At 45.2% G+C, this 20,409-nt stretch overlaps 1 protein-coding gene across 2 annotated transcripts in view; it reads right to left on the reverse strand.

Annotated features, from left to right (window-relative positions):
• Window positions 1-19,016, reverse strand: part of bcl11aa (BCL11 transcription factor A a) — a 53,196-nt gene extending 34,180 nt beyond the window's left edge. The window contains exons 1-2 of one of the 2 annotated variants that reach the window (XM_085182549.1): window positions 18,630-19,016; window positions 14,174-14,620 (exon numbers count right to left, since the gene is read on the reverse strand). In XM_085182549.1, coding sequence (XP_085038675.1) covers window positions 14,174-14,620; window positions 18,630-18,684 — 502 coding nt within the window. In that variant the 5' untranslated portion in view covers window positions 18,685-19,016. Of the gene's footprint in view, window positions 1-14,173; window positions 14,624-18,629 lie in introns of both variants that reach the window. The other variant, XM_085182548.1, reaches the window with a different exon arrangement.
• Between the last annotated feature and the right edge of the window lie 1,393 nt (window positions 19,017-20,409).

The raw sequence follows: 20,409 nt of genomic DNA on the forward strand, positions 1-20,409 counted from the left end.
TGTGTGTGTGTGTGTGTGTGTGTGTGTGTGTGTGTGTGTGTGTGTGTGTGTGTGTGTGTGGGCACGATGGCCTGCTTATTCTGGATTTGCAGCAGCGGTCACTGATCTTAGCCACACTTCCAACACGGCGATATAAAAACCCGCATGAGAAAGCCCTACTCAGGTGTTTTTGTCAAAATAGCATTTAAGGGTATAATTGGAAGGATTTAAGAAGTGTACTTTTTTTGTGAGAAAGAATTTACTTGTGATGGATTAAAGCTGAAAATTCCAATGTGCATCATTGGCAGGGAGGTGTACAGAGGTGGGGGTACTGTGACTGCGGCTCAGCCACCGATTCAAAAAGGCAACAAATTAAATGCTCATAAGAACAGACTTCTGCAACAACTCTTGAGAACCGAAGAAACAAAGCGGCTTTTCATAGCTGGGCACTTCCTCTCTTGGCAGTGTTTGCCAACAGAGGATGCTAATGCGTTTAATGTGTACAAGCTAAGATGTGGAGACACCTGAGGGGTGTACTACAAAATGAGATTAATGGCTTAGCGAACTATGTCAACCTTAAAGTCAGAGTTTCTGTGTCATGAAAGTGGCGCTCTTTTTACCTGACAAAATCAAAGGTGAACACATGGTCAGGAGCAGAATGTGGAAACTTTGCAATTCACCAGGTTAACAATTTTCTGCAACACTAATCTCTTATCTGAAACGGTTATTGTTCATTTTTAATGTCCTTTATATATTTTTAATCATTTCATCATTACCATCTAATAAGTTCTCTGATTGGAGTAGGTGACTCTCACAGAGATCATTTTGTGTGGAAGAAGAGACACACGACCTGCTGCCTGTTATGTAAAAAGGCCCAGTGATGTTTCAAGCTCTGTAACATGGGCAGGCTTTCTGTTTCAGTCTAAAACAGAAATCTTAACAGAGAAAGTTGATGAGCACTGTTGTGATTTCTTTTATCTCTAACTGGGGTTTTAGGTTTTGGTTCACCCAACAAAGAGCTCAGAAAGCCTCAACAAACTTCTCCTGGGTTAGTTAGTAAAGTCTAGTCTAGTTTAAGTTAGTTTAGTCTGGTTTTTAAGGTCAAGAAATAATGTATAGTGTGCCTGCAGGACAGCTTGCTGTAAAAGACGCTACAGCATTCTCAGCATGTATTTCAGTATATGTGTAAAGTCATGGGGTCCAGTTTACAGCTGCACTGAAGGTAAGAGCACACATAGATTCCACATACCACCTGGCCTATCATATGTCAGACATGAAATCATACACACAGTACAGCTCCGCCAACCAATGATAAATGACATAATCATGTGACAGCCCTGTCAGAAACATGGCTCCATATCTATACAAAAAAAATCATAAAGATTTCTTGGTCATGGCTTTTAAAACTCTCATGAGGACCAATGATTTGTGTCTCTCCAGACGTACATATTTACAGCAAGCATTTCACCAGAGCACGGCATCGTTCTACACAACTATGTGAGGTCGAGCTCCTGCACGCTCCTACATATCGTACCTGTCGTGTACCACGGGTATCGACCATGTTTCTCCAGCTGAACATGCAGCAAAGGCAAATAGCCTTTAAACATACAAACAGCCTCTTTGGATGTGTGAAAGAGGAGCAAATGATATAAGATATTAAGTTCTCATTTTAATAACGCTTTATGAGGAACTTCTTTTTTTTTTTTTAAACTGCAGTGGTGTGAGCATACACGTGCTTGACCTGCTGACTATAAAAAGCTTCTTTTCTTTATGTCAACAACCATTTTACAGTAACGCAACTCAGCTACTCCTGTCACCTCTGATCCTTGTTAGTGATGGGTTGAGGTGAACGTGCCGTACTTTATTATACTGGCAGAAAAATACAGCAAAGCACATCCAAGTAGAGGGCAGAGTCTAGAAGAGTCAACATTCCTAACGCAGACGTTTTTAGAAGAAAAATCGACAGCATCAAACACCTGTCACCTGATCCCAAAAAAACAAGAGTGCTGCAAATATTCCCAGAGCGATACAGTAAGAAGAAGTAAAGAAGCACAGCATAAAGTAAATGCATCTTAAAACAAACAACAACCCCCATGACAGTTACAGCTAAAAGCTCTCCTCTTACTTCCTGTATTGCAACCAGACAGCCAACTGACGTGAACGTGCCCTTAAGCAAGGCATCAAACCCACTGAACCTGCTGGGCAGCAGCAGCAGCAGCAGCAGTGTGAATTCACACATAGTGCGTAACCCTTGCTGCTGATCCTCCTGACCCCGGCTGTTGCTGTAAATATCTGCGTGCTCCTGCGCTGTCAACTCGCGCTCAGTTACACAAGCAACAGTTCCACGGAGGTTAAAACTGTATATTTTACTTCCTCCTGCTTTCCCTTTGCCTTGCCTGCATCTGTCCCATCTGTCTAACTCGATGTGCGGTTTTCCTTGTTTTCAGTCTTTCTGTCTCTTGAAGTGAAGGGCTCGGCAGGTCAGGGGCATTAGTGGAAATTCTGCCGTAAATTTCTCTGCCTATTTGAACTTTTGTTGTTGTTGTTGTTTTTAGTTTTTATTTTTCTTTATTTTTCACTTTTCTGCTTTCCTTCTTTAACCCTGCATGGCACGGTTTCCATGCCAGCAAACCGGTCTGAACTAGTCCTGCTGAATTATGAGCGCACATTATGTGTGTGTGTGTGTGTGTGTGTGAGAGAGAGAGAGAGAGATACCGAAGGCTGTGTGTGCAGGTAGATAAAAATGAGAATGCGAGCTTACATTGAACACCAGGAGAGGGTTAATATGCAGAGCAGGAGCAAGGAAAGACGGTGTGTGTAATCACGTGAGCGTGTGCATGTGAAGCCCCCCTTCCCCAGCACACACACACACACACACAGCCTTATGACACCAGTCTCATCAAACAGTTGGACGTCGGCCAAGTTCATCTGTTAATGGACAGTCGCCACCAGGACCCAGTCTTCTCTACCTCACTCCCCTGCGTCTTTCTCTCTCTTTTTCTCCCCCTCACATCCCCTGTCCCCCTAGGGCGTTCTACCCCTATGCCCTCTCCTCCTCATAGCCCCCATGTTTCTGTCTTTCTGCCCCCTCACACCCATTCCCTCCCCTCGTTTCTCTCAACACCTCTCCCAGCATTGCAGATTGGGGCCTGCGTTTCCCTCGAACGGCAAAGATAAACAGTGTGTGTGTGTTTGTGTGTCCCTTTGTCTTGTCTGTCTGTCGGCAGACGGCGCTCGGGGTGTGTTGCATGCACACACAGACACACACGCACGCACACACACCTATGCAGTGGAGAGTACCTTTGAACGGACGGTTTTCAACAAGCTAGAAACCAAAAAAATAAGGACGGAAATTACACAAAGGCCAAAAGACGAGTTAGCTTCCAGACCTGTGTGTGTGTGTGTGTGTGTGTGTGTGTGTGTGTGTGTGTGTGTGTGTGTGTGTGTGTGTGTGTGTGTGTGTGTGTGTGTGTGTGAGAGAGAGAGATCAGCAGTGTCAGCTACAGTCCTGAGCGTGTTGAAACACATCTGTATTCCTGTGGAAAACTGCAGCACGGGAGAAGAAAAAGTGAAGAAAAAACGGTGAAGACTGACAAAGAAAGTGAAAAGCAGGGAGAGTAGTTCATCAAAAGCAGGTGAAAACATTTAAAACTCATGAATTTTTTTGCAGGGGCAGGAGCTCAAGGAACTACTTTCACACGTCTTCATTTATGTATTTATTTTACATTTAGAAAGACGTCTTCATTTTCAAGCCCACTTTATTTTTATTTGGCGGAGGTGAGCATTAGCAAGTGTTAAGTGCAGCTGATGTGACGTCCGGTGTAATTTGGAGGGCAATTTTGTCATCATAGCTGAAGTTAAATGATTGTGTGATTCTGCTGCAGGCTGGGAAATCTTAAGGACTCTCAAAGATTTTTACGATTTAAAAAACGTTCCCACCTTCATAGGAGAAAAAAAGAAACGAGTTACTTTTTGTTCTTCTTTACGTCCACCTTAAAACCTTTTGTTCTTAAACAGTTTTATTAAACATCTGGACAATAATGACTGCCACTGCACTGAAAAGTGTTTGGAAAGCAGTGACAGTTTCCACACTGACCACACACACAGCAAACAAGTGTACTGCTAAACACCCGCGCACACCGAGACAAAAAAAAGTCTAAGAACTAGATTTTAATGGTTCTTTATCTGTGTTTTGGGGGGTGGGGGGATAAATTATCCATTAGATTTCATCATATCTTGCTGGGGCAATTACATCAAGAAAATGATAGCGGGTCCAGGATCAATTATGCATGCCCTTGGCCAAAGACCAAGCATCGGGCAGAAGGAGAGGGCATGTATACACACACACACACACACATGAAGAAGAGGAGGATCTCATAGATGTGGCCCATCAGTTCATCTTACTGCCTAAAAAGTTCATACGCTTAATAATTTAGCTGTGTTCTGGATACAGTTTCCCAGCTGAATATTAACAACTTTGAAGTGAGTAACAGCAGCCAGAGGTATATATAGTGTGTGTGTGTGTGTGTGTGTGTGTGTGTGTGTGTGTGTGTGTGTGTGTGTGTGTTTGCAACGGGGCTAAAAGAGACCTCAGGAAACAGGCCTCGTGAGTCCTACCAGAGACAACCCCTCGAAACACACACACAAACACACACCTTCCACTCGACTGCGTCCATTACACCACCGTTTGTAACATTGCTCATTTCTGGGCAATTAAGAATTCCTTTTCATCGCTATGTAGGTTCACATATCTCCCTCACAGCGCTTGTACACAAACTGGGAAGACATGAGGAAAACGAGGTGTGTTTGTGTGTGAGGCTGAGAGAGGCTAAAAAGATGAGAGGAGGAAAAGCAACAAAGGGAAGCGGAGGAGAAAACATGAAGCTTAGCGCCCTCGCGTTAGTTCTTCTTGGTTGCTGTTCTCACTTTCTTAATTGTCCAGCCTCGTTATTTGATTTTTAAAAAAATGGCTTTATTTCATCGACTTTTCCCGCCTTTTGTCTTCCTCTCACAGGAACCTTTTTCAGAATGAGTTTCTTTTTGAAGGCGTGCGTACAGGTGCTTGCATTTTGTGTGTGCATGTTTTTCTGCTGAGTGCAGAACAATGGAATTCATTTTCTTTCCGTCTCTCTTTTTTTTTTTAAAGAGTTTTCACCGATGTTTACAGAGAAACTCACTTAGCAAGACGAATCGCTGTCTCCAAAATGGCAGCCTTAGATGGAGCTGGGGAGGGACGAGGAGAGAGAGAGAGAGAAGAGAGAGGTATCTGACATCTGTTTGTTCAAGGAGAAACAGAAAGCAGTAAGAAGGGGAGGGCGCTAAAAATGAATAGGCTGACAGAACGAGAGAGAGCGAAAGAGAGATGAGCATTGAGAAATCATTTCACCATGTCAGGACCGACACGTACAGGAGCGAGCCAGATGGTTTGCATTGGGTGTGCTTTGTAAATTTGTGTGTGTGTGTGTGTGTGTGTGTGTGTGTGTGTGTGTGTGTGTGTGTGTGTGTGTGTGTGTGTGTGTGTGTGTGAGACGAGCAGTGTAATGAGGGAACAGACGAGACATCATGTAAATTAAATATGTCCAATCTCTGGCTCGCCTCTCAATCTTCACACAATAAAAAAAAATGTTACTTTCATTTATATCAGCCTAAAAAACACACCCAGCTCGCACAAACACACACCCACATATCTGAAAGCAAGGCACAAATGAGAACACACACACACACACACAAACACCCCTTGACATGCCAGCTCTGACAAGCGTGGCTGATGTGCGCCACGAATGTGCATGGTAATAGGCCAATCAAAAATGCAAAACAATTGGCAATTACTGTGAGGACCTAATGGTCATTAGAATTTACAACTAGGTAATGAACTAAAGTCTGCCCACTGCATGCATATTCATAAAGCCATTTGAGCTTTGAAGATTAAAGTAGTGCTTAAAATTCAAATGAGCCTCCGCAAATTATCAGGAAAAGTCAGCGCCGCCGCCGCTGCTGCTGCTGGTCCTGGGTGTGTTGGTGACAGCGATGGGGGAGTTCCCCATATGTGCTGTTTGTGCGTTTACGTGTGTGATTTTTTTTAAGTATTATTAAGCGACGTGTTCGTCAGCATCTCAAGATGGAACAAGAAAAATCACAGGTTTGTTTGTTACCTGACATATCGCATGAAAATAATTTTCTGTGGCAATGTGATGGTTTTTTTAACTCATGAATGGAAATATTCAATTAAAGGTTTTTAAACGATACGTCTGAAATGTACTACAATTCTTTTTTTGTAATTCCACACCAACAGTGATGTTTTTCTTCTTTCAAATAATCAATATTAAAAGAGCAAATACTGCCAGAAACCGTGGGATCAGGTGTTTTCCTGGATTATGATCCAACAACGCTGTCTCATACAGAACTATTACGTAATGTAAAGGATTCAGAAACTTGCCACGATACCATTTAGTTGAGGACAGCAACTACTGGAACTGTTGAGCGTAACAATATGCCGTTTGGTTTTTAACAACTCAGTGGTTCTGGAAAAAGAAGAAGAAGAAAAGATGATACACAGTTCTGCTACTTGTTAGCACTGTCTCTCATGAGAAGAGTAGGGGGCATCATCAAACCTGATAACAATATCATTTTTCCAAAATTTTGCTATTCGTGGATAAAGAGTCAAATCTGTTTCAGAATTTGTGACAAAGCATTTTAGGAGTAAGTTTTTATTATCTTGTATTAATTGTTCATCAATGCAGATCAATAAAATATCTGTTTGGTTTGTAAAATGTTAGAAATTAGCAAAAAAAAAAAAACATTATTTTTGCCTACAAGAATTCACATTTGCAGCTGGAAATGCTGATTAGCATGTCTGGTTACTATGATACTGGCTTTGCAAACTAAAAGAGCGAGGCCCATGACATACCTGCTGGAATTGAATGAGGGAGCGTTTCGGGCTTCTTGTGTTTCTGGTGATTTTAGACTGCAGGAGTCAGGCAGTTTAAGGTTGTCTACTCTGTTGCCGAGAGTCGAACGTGTTAAACAAAAAAAATGGAACGACATGCGTTATCCTACTTTGAAGAGGACTTTATTTGGCACTACGAAATGCTTTCAATTTGCTGACAATGGACAGAAAGTGGAGGGGGAAAGGTGGCGGGAACAACAGAAAGAAACAGACTGATGCACGTAATGCCAAAATAAAAGATTAGACCCACTCATACAGAGCTGTGCGTGTACAGTAAACACACACACAGTCATAGGGTGTGTGGTGTGTGTGTGCACGGCCCTCTGCTGCAGTTGTAGTAGCAGTTCAGCCAAGCGGGGAACATAAAACCAGAGCAAGGAGCCAGGCTCCTCCACACATATGCACACACACACACACACACACATATGCATTGTCAGCTGTGGCACACTTCACAAAGGGATGTCCTGCATCCACACTGCCAGTTCACACACACACACACTTGTGCCACAGTCATGCAGGCCTGTTGTAATGACAGGTACATCTGCATGTACATGTGAATATATGCATGCGTGTGTACGTGTATCTGTGTGTGTGGTGTTTAGAGCCAGGCTGTAATCCAGTGGCCTATATAAATAAGCTTTGTAGTGTATAAACAGTTTTATGAACAGCCCTTCAACTGGCTTCAACATAATAAGAGAGCTGCGTTACATGTGCACCCCCCGAGCAGACCGAGCCGAGTGCGTGTGGAATAAACACACACACACACACACAGAGCGAGCAGCCAAAAACAGCAGCTTTCCCTCTCACCACGAAGAAGTAAATGCAGCATGGATGTCGAATCATTCGCATAAACACAAAGAGCCAGATCAATAAACAATCCTCCATCACAGAGCGCGTACAGTAGTGGGCTTTGACGTCACGGACGTCGCGGACACGCTGTCACCGCTGTAAATACAGCAAACTGCTTTTTCTTTTCTCATCACGCCTGCTGCTGTCACTGTTTTGGAACGGGGTTTTGCCGGCCATGATCGTCTGGAGGTGGTGGGGGACGGGGGTCTTTTTGTTTCAACTGATCTGTCTCTGTGTTTGGCCGACGTCGCTGCGGCAGAGTGTCTGCGCCGCACTTCCCAGGGATCAGCTGTCAGTCAAAGTGTGTGGGCAGCGTGACGTCTTTCCCTCTGATTTTTCTTCTTTTTTTCACCCTTTGATGTTGTTGTTGTCTCTTGGTGGCGGTGGTGATTGCTGTCCATGCCCTGTTCTTTTTATATTTAGTCCAAACCCACTGCACATATAAAACTCATCACTTCCTGTGGAAGCAGGTTTTTTTGTCCCAGGAAGACTCAGCAGACAATGCTGTAAATAAAGAAACGGCTCTTGTATCCATTTTAAATCGTTTCCCACAGAGCTGACAAAGCTGATTTGCACTGTAAAAAATAAACAAAAAAAAAAGAGGCTTCCATGTTTTGATCTTCCCATTGCACCTTATGTAATTTCCCACTTCATAGACAGTTCATGCTCTTCTTCTACTTAATTCAAGTCAATTCAATTCACAACAGCAGGCACTTTCTACCCCCCTAACATTCACGAGGTCACCAGCAACCTGTTCAGGCCTAGGTTCAGGTTCACGTCTAGCCTTTTGTATAATATCTTCATCAATCAGACATACTCAAAAGGAAATCGTACAAGAGAAGTAGCATGAAATACCTGTTTTGCATGAAGCTGAGATGCATTTTATCCCTGACCCTAAACAAGTGGTTCACCTGGCGGATGTGAAGAGGTAAATTAAAGTAAAAACTAGGCGACATCGGAGCGAGATTCCCAATGATCCGACAGTCCCCTGTGAGCAAGCACCTGACAAAAGTATGAAAGAAAGAACGCCACATTAAGGATTCTATTGTGTGATTTTAATCTATTTGTTATTAATATAATGAGCACTTTTTATTCTGCATTGATTATGCCACGATCCATGTGCAGAGGGAGACTCAGCACATGTGCACACGCTCTCTACTCGTCTACTTACTCCAAAACCACCGTAAATGTAAACAGTGTAACATGTGCAAATTGAAACGGACGCTTCTTGCCCAACCAGGCGATGATTCGGAGGAAAAATGTTTTGCATAAATAGTAGAAGCTAGCACGCCTTTGCAACAATAATACATCTGCTTTGCATTTCATTGAAAAGCTGCCATCTTCTAAGAAGCGCTATAACAAAGTGAATCTGACGGTGACAAAGAAGCTCAACAGATCAAAGGTCACAGCAGCCGAGGTCAACCTAATATGCGTCCAAAGAGTCTCTGCTGGAATATCATTTTACTTTCCTTTGTTAGTCCTACTCCAGCCAAGAAATCAGCTGTTTAATGTCCCCTAGGGGAGTCACAAGTAACCCGGCTGATGTTTCTGTGATGTCATCAGGGTTACCTCACGAGTCAGCCTCACAAACCGCAGCAACCGGGTTTGAAGGATGAGGGGAAAGTCTTCTAGAAACATCTCTCGCTGCAAGGGCCCCCCTCTTTTCTAGGATTACGTAGATTTACGTCTGAAGGACTCACGAACTGCACGTGTACAATCAGCAGTCAGATCTGATAAAGACTGCTTGGAGGGTTTGCCCAAAATAAACCTTTAAAAAAGTTCTACTTCTACTTCCATCTTGGAACTCTCCACTACATATAATGTGCATGACGTAGAGGCAGCGAGGGTTACAAACGTCAGGACACACCGTGCTTTTGCTGTGTCACCATCCAGCTTTGCAGAAGTTCAAGATAAATAACTAGAGTGGCTCTCTAAATGAAAATCCAGGCTACGTTTTTGTTCAGCGCTGTGACTTATGTAAAAAAACAAAAAACTATGAGCATTATAAAACAGGATAAAGGGCGAATCAACAGGCTTGTCTTTGTCTTATTGCTACTCTTTAACACTCAGCACCAAAAGGCTTTTTTCCCCTTTGCTGCTGTCCATATGCAGAGCTTCAGTTACTTAATCATGAATTTTTTTTGTGAGCATCAAATAGAAAACATTAAGGCCTCTCTGAAGGATTATGAACTTTTCCCACTCATCTCAGTGTGCAGCATGCTCTACCCTGCTGCTGATGTTTCCTCGCACACACCGGCAGCGTTTACGTTCGGCAGGCTTCCTTCAAGACAAAAGCCACATTCCCACTGTTCAAACGCTGCACTCGAGGCCGCTAAACAAAACGCAGTGAAGGGAAAGAATGAAAGAAAGATGGACATAAACAGAGGGAGGGGGCAGCAACAATAGATTAGTGATGGCAGCCAGCGTGTGAAATCTCTTTGTAGGCTCGCTGGGATGCGCCACAGCACAACACACATGGCCGCACACGCACACACATACACCGAACGTACTGTAATTGATTCAGTATCAATTGGCTGTCTTGGATTTGCATTGACTGCTAATGTTGCAGCGAGATCAAGAGAGAACGAAAGAAAAAGATAGAGAGACGCCAGAGCCAAAACAGAAAAAAAGAGAGAGGACAGACGTGAGATGGAGAGCGAGCGATCTGACACCAAGCCAGGCAATGAATGGGTGTTAAAAATGCACTAATGTGTATTGAGGTGGGCAGCATTAGCCGGTGATGATAAGCTAATTGCTAATCAGTAGATCATAGACTAACAATGCTCATGTTACGAGGCTTTGAGCCAGGATGGCTCCTCAGTGGGTTGACTAGCATGAAGAGCTGCATTTGCCTTTTTTTTTTTTTTTTTGGAAGGAAGGAAGGAAGGGAAAAAAATGGGAATGATAAATTTGTCTCAAGAAATGTAGCGATTTATCATCATGTCCAAGCGGCGATAATATCTGGGTTAATGAGCTAATATTGATAAGCTAATTCAGCTTATCAGCCAATAATTCTCAGTGAAATCACTGGTCAGTAAAGACAAGCAATTCTCCGCACTGGCCGTGTATCAATTTGAGCTCATTAACACAAATATTAGGACTGGTTTTCAGCCCTTTGTGCTAATTACGAGAAATCAACTGACAAATCGGGACAGCGCGGGAAAAAAAAAATGCATTTGCCGTCGAAGTAATCCACGAAGAATTGATGCTAAAATTTCAATTTTCAAGCCTCTTTTTTTTTCAATTTGAGTAAAAGGAGCAAAGATTCAGCCATTCACACGCAAATACACACACGCACACACGCGGAAGCCCCACTCTTTTGAGACATTAGCGATGCTGTTTCTGAATGAGGGATGCCTCAGGGATTATAATCAGAATTTTCATCTCAGTCAGGGATTAATAGAATAAATGGGCAAGAGAGAGAGAGAGAGAGAGCACTAAATGTGTGTGTGTGTGTGTGTGTGTGTGTGTGTGTGTGTGTGTGTGTGTGTGTGTGTGTGTGTGTATGTGTGTGTGTGGGTGTGTGGGTGAGCGTTTATGCTGGCTTTTTTGCATCACCGATCGGCATTTTGCCTGTACAGTCCTCACTCTCTCTCTCACACACACACACACACACACACACACACACAGGTGTGTGTCAGCTCTACTCGGTCGGGGCTGTTTGATATGTAAATAGCAGCGTTCCGGCACAAGTCGGACGCTTTGTGTTCCTCTGAGCCTCACAGCCACTCTGTGCTTCTCTGACCACAGACATATTTTACAACAAGCAGCCGGAGTATCATTATATACATGAGAAGATACATGCAGGAAAACGTATGCAGCGATTAAAAAAAGGGAGGGAGGGGTGCTGTAAAATAATTCCTCCAATGTGAGATGAAAAATATTTGGTTGTTTCTAAAAGAAAGCAGATGGAGACGCAGCGACAACAACAAAAAAAAGGGGGGAAGGGAAGGAAAAATGAAGATGGTATGGTCCTATTTTATCTGATTTAAATGAACAGAGTAATAATGAGGCAAAAACTGAACCCCAGTAGAAATTCTGTTAGACTGAAAATACTGAGATTAATGACAAAGCATGTGTCTACAAGTCTGTAGATTTTTTTTTTAATGCCATTAATTGCATTGCTGTTTTAAGGCCTATCTGTGAGAGCAGAGGCCTCATACACAGCAAGGAGGAAGCAGCAGCCCTCACCTTGCTTTGCTTGTGTGTGTGTGTCATTGTTTTTGGATGGCAATAATCTCGGCTGAAATTCCGGCAGATTATTACTTTTTCTTTCACATATTTACTCCACCGTGACAGTTTGAGGTCAATTACGATGAAAGCTATGGGTTTGGTCGGGATGGGAGGGATAAGAGAAAGAGGAGGAGGAGGAGGAGGGAAACGCTGGCTTTGATTATCGGCTATCAGACTGAATGTGTTGCGCAAATTCAGCATGTGAGGTTTGTGCTGGTGTGGATCCAGCGGCTGGGAGAAAAGAAAAGAAGAGAAGGGAAGGGGGGGGGGGGGGGGAAGGAGAGCGGACAGGGTGTAAATAAAGCAGACGGACAGTTTAAAGGCTGGGGTTTTCCTTTTCCAGACGAAAATTCCCAACATTTAATAATAACGCTCGGCCGGTCTCCCGTCCACCTCGACATCGACATCAGACAAGATATATAACGCTGCCTTCTGAGCGTACAGCTGTTCCTACCAAGACGTTCCCACACACAACGCTATTGAAGCCACCAGACGCCGGTATTATGATGTAAATCGCTCTAATAACCCAGTTTAACTGGTGAGCGTCTGAGTGTGTGTGGGAGTGTGTGTATGGGGGGAGTGTGCAATCAAACATGCAGACGCTACAGAAAGTGGGGGAAAAAAAGTCTTTCTAGAGCCGTAGAGACAAAGGTCAAAGGTCAAACCCATCCCGTTTCCTCGCCTCCACTGTAAATTTTGAGCTGGTGGTTTCGATCACGTTTGTTTCCTCGAACGCTGAAGCGGAAAAAACAAACTGCAACATTTAGGATTCCCGAGTTACGTTCAAGCGGCAAAGTGTGCTGCGTTTCAACGCTGATGCGTTTCCGCTGCTCCGTGTCATCTCTCTCTCTCTCTGTAACAGCTAATTTAGTACAGGCAGCCCGCCACTAAAAACTACTGCTAATTAAAATGCACGAGGAAAAAAAGAAAGAAAGAAATGGCGCCGCAACAAATAATTAGTGGCGTTAAGACGCTTTAAATAAACGACTTTCCCTCCATGAGCAAAACTTTTTTTTCTCCCCCCTCCTCCCTCGCTCTGCTCGCCTCTCATTTGATTCCTGGGAAAAGGAAGAGAGGCGGTGCAGCTAAAGTGGAGGAAAAATTGCCAGCTTTACCTATGAAGTCTGGCACGGAGGTAAACTCAGAGAAGAAGAAGAATGAAAGCTGATGGAGAGCTGGGCTGCATTTAGGCGGGTAAGATGTGGCGGTGGGAAAGAGGGGGGTGAAAACCACACCAAGAGCAGGACACATCTGCTAGGGCCACATGAGAGGGAAAAACACACACACGCACACACACATTTCATGCACACAGATTCTCTGCACCCAAACTCAAAAAGAGGCCGCAGTTACTCCCCAGACTCAAAGTCACACACAAACACACAACTAATGCTGACCAGTGGCACCACAAAGTCAAGGTCACCCTTAGCTCTTTGCAACTGGCCTGTGGGATTTAGTCACTGTGGCCAAGCTGGGCAAACTGGGAAAACACTCACATTCCATAACACACAAACACACACGCAGACACACACACTGGAATTTTAGGGGAACTGTAGAAGGGGTACACACACGCTTTTTGTTGATAAAAACACACACATGTAAAAAAAAAATTAAAAGAAAAGAAAGAAGAGAAAGACGCCCTAAATCAAACCACAGGGCGTCAACACAGGTGAACCCTCGCCACACCTGTGTTGTTTTTCACACAAAGCCCCCCCCCCCACACACACACACACACACACACACACATACACCTCACCCGCTCCACCCCCTTCTAACCACTAACAGCCAATCAGATTTCTGTCACGTGTGTGTGTCTCAAAACAAAAACAAAAAAAAACAAACAAAAAAGCTTCCTTGGACATAAAATGTGAAATAATGAAAGCAAGAGCTCACGCTGCAGAAAGCACACACATCCGCTCATCTGCAGCAGTGAGCGCATCCAAAACACTGAGGAAATAATCTCGACAGTGAGCGCGTTAGAACACCTACGGGTGACATTTCTGACTGTGTCTTGGTCACTTTCTGGCTTCTGTCTGATTTGAATGGTTTGTTCACACTTAAGCTGATACTGAGGGCTCCTCTGGGGATATGATCTTGCCACATGGTGGCTGTGCTTGTATCCAGAAAGAGGTGATGTGTGTTGGTTGGTGTGAAAGCAGCTCTGGTTACCTGGGAGGGGCTCCTGTTTGGGGCAAATGCCCCGGGGTGATGAGAACCGGTCATCATCTTCATCTGCCAGTGTGGCCTGGACACCCACTTCCAGCCTCCGGCTGCGCAGGGAGCCCATTGCAGGCGAAGGAGTGAGGGCCAAGCCGGGGGAGGGGGAGGGGGGCTTGTCCAGCCCCCTGCCCACAGTGAGGCAGGGCGGACCGTGGCATCGCTTCCTCTTGTGCTCAATGAAGAGCAAGATGTCCGCCAGGGGGAAAGTGGCCTGGCACTGGCCGCAGGTCAGCAGGTCCTGCTCCAGAGACGGGTGAGCGTCATGACCCAGCCGGGCCAGCCGGCCCACGTTCGAGCCCGGGTGGTGCCCGTTGAGGCTGCCACTCTCCTCCGAGTTCTCCGAGCAGCGCTCCGACAGCTCCTCCGACGAGACAACAGCCGTGGAGAGGGGCTCAGCTGCTGGCAAGTCAGAGGGGAAGAGGGAGAGAAGAAGACAGGGGTGGGAGGAAAGAGGGAAATTAGAAGGCGATGCTTACTCAGAACAGAAAAGCAAAAACCACATGTTTATATTTTCCTTTTTTCTCTCTCCTGTAATTCGAACCTATTAATACAGTTGTTTTTTGTTTTTTTTGTGAGAATTGATGACAAGGAAGAATCCACAAAACCTCTCTCAGTGTGGATCACAGTTAGAGAGACACAAAGCTAAATAAAAGGTCGGCATGCGGCACGCACAATAAGGGGGGTGAGAAAATGTGCCTTGTAATGATAGAAAAGCATGTAATACAGGGAAAATGATTACAACGCGAGCCGGTGTGGATCACAACAATAAATGGTGGGAAATTCTATCCTGAAAATCTGCAAAGCTCCAATCAGATTGCTCCAAGATAACAATTTGGTAGCCAATGAGAGCTTAGAAAATGATGCTTAAACACAGTATTCACCGAAAGAAAAATAAAATTAAAAAAACTAAAGATGTGGACGAGTTTGACTTGCCTAACCTTGTTTGTAGAGGGTTTGATCCTGTAATCAGCAGAAGGGAAAACTGTCACAAACATGTCCAACATATGTGCCGGGGAACGGGAAGCGAGGGCAGGCTGCACGAAGAGAGAGTGTGTGTGTGTGTGCACGCGTGCCCATGTGTGTGCATGTATGCGTGTGGGCGAAATAAAACTCTTCCCTCAATCCTCGGCCTCGATTACATGTGGCTGACTTATAGTTCTTAGATACCAGGCTCTTGTACAGCGGGAAAATCGCCCCAAAATGAGCCGTTCAACCCGATTCCTCACCCCTCCGAGGCCGGATTAACTCCTCGCTGCTTTTTTTTTTTTAAGAAGCCTTTTGTGGAGGCCAGACTCGTCCTGCAGCAGGAGGGAGAGGAGCGGCGCAGTCGGCCGAATTAGGGAGGCGAAACGGGAGAACATAATTCACCGTCCCTCTTTTAAAGAAAATCTTCCAGTCCAAGGTGAAGAGTGTGACTCTGCACTAGCCGCCTGATGCGTGTTGACCTTCTTTACTCAGCCGCCAATTTCACATTTTAATGAACTTAAGACCACAGAGAATCAAAAAATAGATTTTAATTTTCACTGTCTGGCTGATTGGTACAGATTTTGTCTGATAACAGGGATAGGTTAGAGCTCCTGCGTGTGTGTGGGAATGTGTATGTGTGTGTGTGTGTGGGGGGGGGGGGGGTCTAAACGTGGACTACATCCCCTCAAGGAAATATCATCAGAATGCCGCAACCCTGCGCGACATCTGTACGCAAACTGGGACATGAAGATAACATGGTAAATTCCACCAAGACCGCAGCCGCTGCTTCTGCCCCATCAACACCCCCCCACACACACACACACCCCACCCAAACACACACACACACAGTCACACTTCTCTTTGATTTAACTTGGGTCAACACAATGCCACACAAGTTACACAACAGCTCCCAGGAGGCGGAGGGAGGAAGAAGAAGAAGGGGGCATTAAATTCTCCGGATAAAACAACAATAACAACAAAATCTAATGGAAGCTGCATAAGCCCCTCACCTCTAAAGTTGAACTTGAGAGGGGATGTCTGGAGTGTTTAGCAGAGCATGAGGAGAGGAGGGCGAGAGACCTTAAATAAGATTTGATTCAAAAAGCATATGAACGCTAAATTCATACAAAACGTGTTTAAATGAGAGCCGTGTGTCTATTTTTAGAGCAGTGCAGGTAGATGAAATAAACAGGCAGAGAGGAGCAGAGAGGAGGATTATGTGTCTAAATCCACATGTCGGAACATGCACAACAAAGCTATCACATTTCCTAAAGGAGGGGGGGTGGAATGACTGTAAAAAATAAAGTTATAAATGTTTCATCAATTAGAAAATCATTTCAGCCAAGTCCACCGTTAAAGTTCCACCTCTCTCATCGATCTGTAAAAGTAGATGTTTAAACTGCTGGCTGACTGCCTCCCAGAATAATAAGAATTTTTTTTTAAATACCATCTTGGCAAAACATAAAAATGACTGATAATGTAGTTTATTCTAGAGGAAATAAACAAAAAAAAATCCAATGTGTAAAAGCAAGCACTGGGGCTGCGATGAAAATGATGTTCTATAAAAAACAGAAATGTAATAAAAATTAAAGAAGAAGAAGTTAAAAAAATCGATTTTAAAAACACAGGTGCTAAAACTGAAAACTGACCACACGATGTTGATTTTTTTTTTTCTGAGGCCAAAAAATCTGAATTGCTTTAGTAACAAAATTTATGCAAAAATAAAATAAGCGTGTGTGTGTCAAGTGAGAGCTATAGGGTGGGGGGGGGTCAAAAGTCTGCAGAGGTGATGTATATTCTGAGTGTAAATAAATGATGCACAAGAACAATAAAAAAGAAAGTAGGTTTGAGGTGATGAAGAGGAATTCAAGATGGGGATGTATGGTGGAGGTGGTGTGTGTGTGTGTGTGGGGGGGGGGGTCTCCCTGCTTTTCTTGTTTTCTCCCCCCTCCCTCTTTCCTTCCCCATGTCTTGTACACTCTCCCTTTATTCTAAAGAGATCGCCAAATAGTAGCCCGTGCAGATAGGGGCGGCAGTGAAACTCATCAGGTTCAAGTCGAGAGCTGGATTTTCTGATCGCGCTCTGCCTCCTAGCGACGGCACGCGGTCATTGTGACTGTCACCCAACTGGACACACACACACACAGACTCATGCAGAAACACACACTCTGTCTCACTCCAACAGCCTAACACGGACTACAGACAGTCAACATACCGAAACACCGAAGCGTAAAGATGCCCAAATTCCCTCGTTTTCGTGTTTGCGGGCACTTTCCGTCGCTGAAAACGCTGCGAGGCGGCGCACCGTGCGGCACATGGCGCGGTGATAAACACCACTTTGCCAATTGCCCTGCAGTTTCTCAGCACACTCATCTGCTCTCTCTCAAAATATCACGCTGAAATAACTCTGATGAAGTGGAATTAATTAAAAGATCCGGCGATAAAAGAACGCCGTGCGTAAAAGTAGATTCTGTCCACGGAGTTCAAACAATTTTGTCAGTTTTTTCCCCTCACACACGCTGCAGCTCCAAAAACCCAACAGGCTGGCATTTATATCTTACCTTAGCTCTGTATAGCTTTGGAATCTATTTTTTTAAATTGGTCCACATTTATCTCTGTGGAAGGAGAGAAAAAAAGACGAACAAAAAGACCGAGCTGGCTATGCTGTCGTCCTGTTGCTGTTTCTTGTCTTTAACTCTGAACTGCAGGAGGATCTGCACTTTCAGCAAGAAAGCCTCTCATCTAAACTAAACATCAATAAACAGCTTTTACACGAGAGGCACAAGGATTTTTTTTAAGTGTAAGAAAAATATCGATCTGTGTCGTCCGTGTTGCTGATACAGAGACTGTCAGACACGAGATTTTTGTCCCCCCCCCCCCCCCCCCTCCACTCGATCCAAAAATCCACCTCCAAGTTTTTTTGTTTTTGTTTTGGGGGGTTTTCTGAAAATAATCCCAAAAAAAGAAGAGATGTGAGAGCGAGCAGATGAACAAGCAGCATGCAGAACTAGCAGGCAGCGATATTCCGGGGTGAGTTCTCCACGAAGCTCCGCGGAGAGGACGCGCTCTGCTACCGGCAGCCCTGCGCGCTTCCACTGACCGGAGCGACCGCGGGGGCACCGGAGCCACAGCGAGTACATTTAACAGCCCACAGAAGCGAGAAGCTGCGGCGGGTTTATACCCACACACGCAAAACTTTTTCTCTGTGACAGGCTTTAAGGAGGAGGGGGGAAGAGATCTCCGACCAGCTTTTACGCACGGAGGTGTCGCACTTTCTCGCCACGCTGTTTAAGTCCAGATGACCGCGGGTCCGAGCGGTGCGTCCGGTGTCCAGGAGTTCCAGCTTCGCTCCCGCCCCCTCCCCCCCCGAAAAATCGTAGCTGAATGAAGTGAAAAGGGACCCAGAAATGACATTTTGTTTTTCTCATCTTTTACTTACGCGAAAAATCCCGTTTGCTTAAGTGCTGGGGTTTGCCTTGCTTGCGGCGAGACATGGTGGCTGGCGGCGGCGGCGTTCAGCGCGGATCACATCGGGGAGAGCCAGGGTTAGAGAGGAGACTCCGGTGGGGCAGAAAAAAAAATATCTTCATCCAACGCCTCTGACATCCACGAGAAGAGGAGGCGGAGGGGCAAGGGGAGGAAAAAAAATAAAAATAAATTAGAAATAATATAAAGATGGCGCGGAGGCGAAGATGGATCGCGGGATCGCCGTCATGGCTTTTTTGAGAAAGGAGAGCAGAGAGAAAAAAGAGAGAGAGTGAGATAGAGGTGGATGGAGAGAGAGAGAGAAGGGGAGAGAGATGGAAAAAATGGCAAAAGCCCCCCCTCCCCCCCCCACACACACGCCACCCCTCCCCTCAACCCCCCCCTCCACCCCCCACCCCCCTCTGAGCCGTGCAAGTTCAAGTGCACGGACGTGACGTTCCCGGCGAACTTGAACGTCAGGCGATGGACAGACACCCGACATACAAAAACATGGGCAGGGCCGAGGCACCCGAGTGGGAGTGGGAGTGGGAGGAGGGACGGACGGGACGCGCAGTAACAACACCAATGGACGGTCATTAGAGAGAGAGAGAGAGGGAGGGAGAGACAGAGAGCTCGGAGGGAGGGGGCTGGACATGAGAAATAGACCCGGTGGAAGCCAATGGACACAGAGATCAGGGGGGCCGGACAAGAGGCACTTGGAGGGAGGGAGGAGTGTGTGTGTGTGTGTGTGTGTGTGTGTGTGTGCGTGCGAGAAAGAGAAAGAGAGGCAGAGATGTCTAATGAAAGCAATATGCAGAAAGAGAGAGAGAGGTGGACGCAAAACAGGGCAAGGGAAACCGCGGACAGGAGCTCACTGGAGGGGGCGGATATGATACTGCTGCATATATACAGGAAGAGAGAGCGAGAGCGCGCGCGCGTGTGTGTGTGCAAAAGTCTGTCGCATGTAGCGGCTTCTATTCGAGAAAAGCGCGCAAAAATAAGAAAAGAAGAAGAACGGACACAAGCTCACCTGGACCGTGGACGGCATGCGCACGGACAAGCATGTGTCCGTAAAGTGCAGGCTCGGAAGGTTTTTTTGTTTGTTTGTTTTTTTGGGGGGGGGGGGTATCAGACAGAGAGATGCATGTGTTAAAATGACAGACAGCAGCTATCCGGTTGCAGTGAACAGGACAAACTGGTCGGGCAGCCAAAGAAGCACAGGCACCGTCTATAACCTGGGTGGCTTCACATGCGCAAAGTGGGCTGTATCACTGCTGACCTCCCGCAGTAATAATAATCACAATAATCATAAAACACACACTCATGTTTTGGAACAGTGTTAAAGTGTCAGACTCCAAAAGCCTAAAAAGTTTAACAAATTATTTACTCGAACGTTGTTTTATGACTGTTTAAGTGAGTGAGGCAGACTGTACAGCACACTGATGCGCGATCATTTACACCAGCCTGACTTAACAAGGTCAGAGGAAATCAAAGCCTTCACTCCAACTTACAAACAGGGTTTGATTTTTAGTACTGATTGATTTTAAGAAACTGCTTCGAGTCCTGAAGATCATGCCGGGGTTATTCACGCGAGCGTCACGCACACTGTGCAGAACTTTAACGGTGACATGAGCGTGTATTTTGAGTGGGGGTGTGGGGAGTATGTGCCCACACACGATGGGCACTACAGGGTCAACCCATTGCTTTCTTTCTCCCTATCCAAACTGAAGCCTCTCGCTATCGGCGGGACAGTT

This window comes from Neolamprologus multifasciatus, chromosome 13 (assembly GCF_963576455.1).
Source record: "Neolamprologus multifasciatus chromosome 13, fNeoMul1.2, whole genome shotgun sequence".
NCBI classification, from domain to species: domain Eukaryota; kingdom Metazoa; phylum Chordata; class Actinopteri; order Cichliformes; family Cichlidae; genus Neolamprologus; species Neolamprologus multifasciatus.